This window comes from Protomyctophum bolini (genome assembly GCF_963924005.1).
Source record: "Protomyctophum bolini genome assembly, chromosome: 14".
In the NCBI taxonomy this organism is placed as follows: domain Eukaryota; kingdom Metazoa; phylum Chordata; class Actinopteri; order Myctophiformes; family Myctophidae; genus Protomyctophum; species Protomyctophum bolini.
In genome coordinates, this window is record NC_137875.1 from 786,554 (window position 1) to 794,053 (window position 7,500).

At 45.3% G+C, this 7,500-nt stretch overlaps 1 protein-coding gene across 3 annotated transcripts in view; it reads left to right on the top strand.

Annotated features, from left to right (window-relative positions):
- LOC308328157 (polycomb group RING finger protein 5-B-like) overlaps window positions 1-7,500 on the top strand; it is a 17,067-nt gene that overhangs the window by 4,073 nt on the left and 5,494 nt on the right. For 2 of the 3 annotated variants that reach the window (XM_080781885.1, XM_080781886.1), the window contains exons 4-8: window positions 15-70; window positions 1,921-1,983; window positions 4,763-4,887; window positions 5,781-5,879; window positions 6,665-6,754. In XM_080781885.1, coding sequence (XP_080638011.1) covers window positions 15-70; window positions 1,921-1,983; window positions 4,763-4,887; window positions 5,781-5,879; window positions 6,665-6,754 — 433 coding nt within the window. The remainder of the gene's footprint in view (window positions 1-14; window positions 71-1,920; window positions 1,984-4,762; window positions 4,888-5,780; window positions 5,880-6,664; window positions 6,755-7,500) is intronic. The other variant, XM_080781887.1, reaches the window with a different exon arrangement.

Genomic DNA, 7,500 nt, shown 5'->3' on the forward strand with positions numbered 1-7,500 from the left:
TGTGCGCTGTGCAGGCTGGACAACACTCTGGAGGAGATCATCTTTAAGTTGGTACCAGGACTCAGAGAGAGTGAGTCTGTCTGTCTGTCTGTCTGTCTGTCTGTCTGTCTGTCTGTCTATGTGTGTGTCTGTCTGTCTGTCTGTCTGTCTGTCTGTCTGTCTGTCTGTCTGTCTGTCTGTCTGTCTGTCTGTCTGTCTGTCTGTCTGTCTGTCTGTCTGTCTGTCTGTCTGTCTGTCTATGTGTGTGTCTGTCTGTCTGTCTGTCTGTCTGTCTGTCTGTCGAAATGGGTTGATAAACGGCTCAATAAATACATGATGGAACTTAAACGTCTCCATGTGTTCAGTTAAACTACAACTAACACGTCTCCATGTGTTAGTTAAACTACAACTAACACGTCTCCATGTGTTCAGTTAAACTACAACTAACACGTCTCCATGTGTTAGTTAAACTACAACTAACACGTCTCCATGTGTTAGTTAAACTACAACTAACACGTCTCCATGTGTTCAGTTAAACTACAACTAACACGTCTCCATGTGTTCAGTTAAACTACAACTAACACGTCTCCATGTGTTCAGTTAAACTACAACTAACACGTCTCCATGTGTTAGTTAAACTACAACTAACACGTCTCCATGTGTTAGTTAAACTACAACTAACACGTCTCCATGTGTTCAGTTAAACTACAACTAACACGTCTCCATGTGTTCAGTTAAACTACAACTAACACGTCTCCATGTGTTCAGTTAAACTACAACTAACACGTCTCCATGTGTTCAGTTAAACTACAACTAACACGTCTCCATGTGTTAGTTAAACTACAACTAACACGTCTCCATGTGTTAGTTAAACTACAACTAACACGTCTCCATGTGTTCAGTTAAACTACAACTAACACGTCTCCATGTGTTCAGTTAAACTACAACTAACACGTCTCCATGTGTTCAGTTAAACTACAACTAACACGTCTCCATGTGTTAGTTAAACTACAACTAACACGTCTCCATGTGTTAGTTAAACTACAACTAACACGTCTCCATGTGTTAGTTAAACTACAACTAACACGTCTCCATGTGTTAGTTAAACTACAACTAACACGTCTCCATGTGTTCAGTTAAACTACAACTAACACGTCTCCATGTGTTCAGTTAAACTACAACTAACACGTCTCCATGTGTTAGTTAAACTACAACTAACACGTCTCCATGTGTTAGTTAAACTACAACTAACACGTCTCCATGTGTTCAGTTAAACTACAACTAACACGTCTCCATGTGTTCAGTTAAACTACAACTAACACGTCTCCATGTGTTCAGTTAAACTACAACTAACACGTCTCCATGTGTTAGTTAAACTACAACTAACACGTCTCCATGTGTTAGTTAAACTACAACTAACACGTCTCCATGTGTTAGTTAAACTACAACTAACACGTCTCCATGTGTTCAGTTAAACTACAACTAACACGTCTCCATGTGTTAGTTAAACTACAACTAACACGTCTCCATGTGTTAGTTAAACTACAACTAACACGTCTCCATGTGTTCAGTTAAACTACAACTAACACGTCTCCATGTGTTCAGTTAAACTACAACTAACACGTCTCCATGTGTTCAGTTAAACTACAACTAACACGTCTCCATGTGTTAGTTAAACTACAACTAACACGTCTCCATGTGTTCAGTTAAACTACAACTAACACGTCTCCATGTGTTCAGTTAAACTACAACTAACACGTCTCCATGTGTTCAGTTAAACTACAACTAACACGTCTCCATGTGTTCAGTTAAACTACAACTAACACGTCTCCATGTGTTCAGAATTGATTGAAAAATAAGTATTAATGTTTTTGTTTTTTTTGTAACTTTTTAGTTTTTGTAACTTTTAACCTTAACTCTTCTTCTGTGGTTTGTTTGAAGCAGGGGAGGAACGGCAGGAAGTAGAGTTCTGGAACAGGAAGCAGCCCAGAGACTACGGAACAGGTAGGAAAACAAAACCTGGATTTTTAATTTATAAATATATAAATCTATATAATATAAAATATATATATTTATATATATAAATCTAGTTCTGTAGAGTTTATATAACACAGATCTATAAATATATGAATATATGAATTTATAAATACGGTATGTAAATATATAAATATATAAATATAGTTCTGTAGAGTCCCTGGCATATCTCTTCACATGGGGGTCCCTGGCATATCTCTTCACATGGGGGTCCCTGGCATATCTCTTCTAATGGGGGTCCCTGGCATATCTCTTCTAATGGGGGTCCCTGGCATATCTCTTCTAATGGGGGTCCCTGGCATATCTCTTCACATGGGGGTCCCTGGCATATCTCTTCACATGGGGGTCCCTGGCATATCTCTTCACATGGGGGTCCCTGGCATATCTCTTCACATGGGGGTCCCTGGCATATCTCTTCACATGGGGGTCCCTGGCATATCTCTTCACATGGGGGTCCCTGGCATATCTCTTCACATGGGGGTCCCTGGCATATCTCTTCTAATGGGGGTCCCTGGCATATCTCTTCACATGGGGGTCCCTGGCATATCTCTTCACATGGGGGTCCCTGGCATATCTCTTCTAATGGGGGTCCCTGGCATATCTCTTCTAATGGGGGTCCCTGGCGTATCTCTTCACATGGGGATCCCTGGCATATCTCTTCTAATGGGGGTCCCTGGCATATCTCTTCACATGGGGGTCCCTGGCATATCTCTTCACATGGGGGTCCCTGGCATATCTCTTCTAATGGGGGTCCCTGGCATATCTCTTCTAATGGGGGTCCCTGGCATATCTCTTCTAATGGGGGTCCCTGGCGTATCTCTTCACATGGGGGTCCCTGGCATATCTCTTCACATGGGGGTCCCTGGCATATCTCTTCTAATGGGGGTCCCTGGCATATCTCTTCTAACGGGGGTCCCTGGCGTATCTCTTCACATGGGGGTCCCTGGCGTATCTCTTCACATGGGGGTCCCTGGCATATCTCTTCACATGGGGGTCCCTGGCATATCTCTTCACATGGGGGTCCCTGGCATATCTCTTCTAATGGGGGTCCCTGGCATATCTCTTCACATGGGGGTCCCTGGCATATCTCTTCAAATGGGGGTCCCTGGCATATCTCTTCACATGGGGGTCCCTGGCATATCTCTTCACATGGGGGTCCCTGGCATATCTCTTCACATGGGGGTCCCTGGCATATCTCTTCTAATGGGGGTCCCTGGCATATCTCTTCTAATGGGGGTCCCTGGCGTATCTCTTCACATGGGGGTCCCTGGCATATCTCTTCACATGGGGGTCCCTGGCATATCTCTTCACATGGGGGTCCCTGGCATATCTCTTCTAATGGGGGTCCCTGGCGTATCTCTTCACATGGGGGTCCCTGGCATATCTCTTCACATGGGGGTCCCTGGCATATCTCTTCACATGGGGGTCCCTGGCATATCTCTTCTAATGGGGGTCGCTGGCATATCTCTTCACATGGGGGTCCCTGGCATATCTCTTCACATGGGGGTCCCTGGCATATCTCTTCACATGGGGGTCCCTGGCGTATCTCTTCACATGGGGGTCCCTGGCGTATCTCTTCATATGGGGGTCCCTGGCGTATCTCTTCACATGGGGGTCCCTGGCGTATCTCTTCACATGGGGGTCCCTGGCGTATCTCTTCACATGGGGGTCCCTGGCGTATCTCTTCACATGGGGGTCCCTGGCATATCTCTTCACATGGGGGTCCCTGGCGTATCTCTTCACATGGGGGTCCCTGGCATATCTCTTCACATGGGTGTCCCTGGCGTATCTCTTCACATGGGGGTCCCTGGCATATCTCTTCACATGGGGGTCCCTGGCATATCTCTTCACATGGGGGTCCCTGGCATATCTCTTCACATGGGGGTCCGCGCGATAATAACTGTCGATTTGGGGATCCTCCTTGACATGAAAAAGTTCCGGAACCACTGCCTTAATTTATATAACTAGCCCTTACCCGTTGTGAGATATTTTCCCCCCTCTTGTGGCCGTGGGGGGGTACTGCGCCCGGTGCGTTTTTAATTCACTAATAAATGTTGCATCCTTTGGTATTCTTCTCCTGATAAACTACACGGTTTGCACACATCTCACCATGCACAACGGTGACAGGTAGCCTGTCCACACATGGACCGCTACTTTGCATTCATATTCATGTCATATTGACAGTACAATACCCATTTTTGCATTTTTTAATCCACTAATAAATTCAATATAAATCATTAATGTGTCAAATCGAAGGTCCGTTAAGACCTCCATATAATTATGGTCCATGCCTGTGTGAAAAGTGGGAGTGATTGGTGCAGCCAATGCTGAGATAAAGCGCTGTCAGTGACATTCATTCATTCATTCATTCAGACATTCAGAGATTCGCTGAATTATTATAAGGATTATCTATTTGTTGTTGATAACATTGTCAGTATATGTAGACTAGTCTTAGTCTTAGTCTAGTCTTAGTAATCATAGCTTAGTTTTTATTTCATTTTTGTCTGTGAAAAAATGTGGACGACAAATATTTTTCGTCGTAGTTTTAGTCTACGAAATTAACACTGCTGTTTGTTTGTGTTTGTGCGTGCCTGCGTGCCTGCGTGCATGCCTGTGTGCGTGCATGCGTGCGTGGCTGCGTGGCTGCGTGCGTGCATGCGTGCGTGCCTGTGTGGCTGCGTGCGTGTGCATGCGTGCGTGGCTGCGTGGCTGCGTGCGTGTGCATGCGTGCGTGCGTGCATGTGCGTAGACACTGTCCGGTGTGTGAGGCTGAGGACAGGTGATGAAGACGAGGGTGACGAGGGTGATGAAGACCACCACAGGAGTGACCCTCAGATCGCCATCTGTCTGGACTGTAACCATGACAACACCACGGTGCGTACGTGTGTGTACGTGCGTGTGTACGTGCGTACGTTTGCGTGTGTTCGATACTCTGACCCAGAGTACCCTACCATCCAGTTGACTCGTGTCCCCTAGGGTAGGTACCCTCACATGTTCTCCCAGTGTCCCCTAGGGTAGGTACCCTCACATGTTCTCCCAGTGTCCCCTAGGGTAGGTACCCTCACATGTTCTCCCAGTGTCCCCTAGGGTAGGTACCCTCACATGTTCTCCCAGTGTCCCCTAGGGTAGGTACCCTCACATGTTCTCCCAGTGTCCCCTATAGGGTAGGTACCCTCACATGTTCTCCCAGTGTCCCCTAGGGTAGGTACCCTCACATGTTCTCCCAGTGTCCCCTAGGGTAGGTACCCTCACATGTTCTCCCCGTGTCCCCTAGGGTAGGTACCCTCACATGTGTCCCCTAATAATAATAATAATAAAACTTTATTTGTATAGCACCTTTCATGACATGAAATGCAGCTCAAAGTGCTTTACAGAGCAATGGAGAATAAAAGAAAAGCAAGGCAACGACATTAAAAAAACAAGCAGTAATGCAGTACAGTGAGGACATGAATAACACAAAATAAAAGATCAATTAAAAGCAATGTTGTAGAAGTGGGTCTTGAGCTGAGCTTTAAACATGTCTACAGGCTGTCTACAGGGGGGGCTGTTTGCCAGAAACAGAGAGAGAGAGAGAGAGAGAGAGAGGGGAGTTGCACCACTCGGTTCACAGGGGTGTGATTTTTATATATTTTTTTGTACAGTGAGAATAATTCCTCTCCTCCAATCAAGATGCAGTAACCCGTTTCCTCTCCTCCAATCAGGATGCAGTAACCCGTTTCCTCTCCTCCAATCAGGATGCAGTAACCCGTTTCCTCTCCTCCAATCAGGAGCTGATGAAGCGCTTCATTCGCTGCTCCAGTCGCGTCACCGTGGGAACCATCAAGAAGTTCCTCAGCCTCAAGATGAAGATGCCGAGTTCACACGAGGTCAGAGGTCATCTGGTCACCATTTGTTCATTGATTGATTAACCCGTTTTTTTGACCTGAGATCAGATTCTATAAATGTCTCCTACATCCTGACAGTTTTCCATTCTGACCTGAGATCAGATTCTATGAATGTCTCCTACATCCTGACAGTTTAATGTTCTGACCTGAGATCAGATTCTATAAATGTCTCCTACATCCTGACATCCTGTCATCACATATTACACGTCCATGTAGTCCTATACGTTACGTCCAGGTCATTTTGTAGTCCTACGTTATGTCCCGGTCATTTTGTAGTCCTACGTTATGTCCGGATAATTTTGTAGTCCTACGTTACGTCCGGGTCATTTTGCAGTGCTACGTTACGTCCGGGTCATTTTGTATAGTCCTACGTTACGTCCGGGTCATTTTGTAGTCCCTACGTTACGTCCGGGTCATTTTGTAGTCCTACGTTACGTTCGGGTCCAAGTGGCACCGGCTCCCGTCCAAAGCTTATCGATACCGGGTACTGGATATGTTTTTCTGGTATCAGGTTTTCAGGTCCTAATTTTACCCACCATATTGTTGACCTGAGTGTGTCTGTGTCTGTGTCTGTGTCTGTGTCTGTGTCTGTGTCCGTGCGTGCGTGCGTGCGTGCGTGCGTGCGTGCGTGCGTGCGTGCGTGCGTGCGTGCGTGCGTGCGTGCGTGCGTGCGTGTGTGTGTGCGTGCATGCGTGCGTGCGTGCGTGTGTGTGTGCGTGCATGCGTGCGTGCGTGCGTGTGTGTGTGTGTGTGCGTGCACGGTACAGTTGGACGTGTTGTGTAATGGAGAGATCATGGGCAGAGATCACACCCTGGAGTTCATCTACATGACCCGATGGAGACTGCACAGCCACAACGTGAGTCTGTGTGTGTGTGTGTGTGTGTGTGTGTGTGTGTGTGTGTGTGTGTGTGTGTGTGTGTGTGTGTGTGTGTGTGTGTGTGTGTGTGTGTGTGTGTGTGTGTGTGTGTGTGATTACTGTCACACTATAGAGCTATTTAACACTGTTACTGAACACACACTATAGCAATGATTACTGTCACAATATAGAGCTATTTAACACTGTTACTAAACACACTCTATAGCAATGATTACTGTCACAATATAGAGCTATTTAACACTGTTACTGAAACACACACTATAGCAATGATTACTGTCACGATATAGAGCTATTTAACACTGTTACTGAAACACACTCTATAGCAATGATTACTGTCACAATATAGAGCTATTTAACACTGTTACTGAAACACACACTATAGCAATGATTACTGTCACGATATAGAGCTATTTAACACTGTTACTGAAACACACTCTATAGCAATGATTACTGTCACACTATAGAGCTATTTAACACTGTTACTGAACACACTATAGCAATGATTACTGTCACACTATAGAGCTATTTAACACCGTTACTGAACACACTCTATAGCAACGATTACTGTCACAATATAGAGCTATTTAACACTGTTACTGAACACACTATAGCAATGATTACTGTCACAATATAGAGCTATTTAACACTGTTACTGAACACACTATAGCAATGATTACTGTCACAATATAGAGCTATTTAACACTGTTACTGAAACACACTCTATA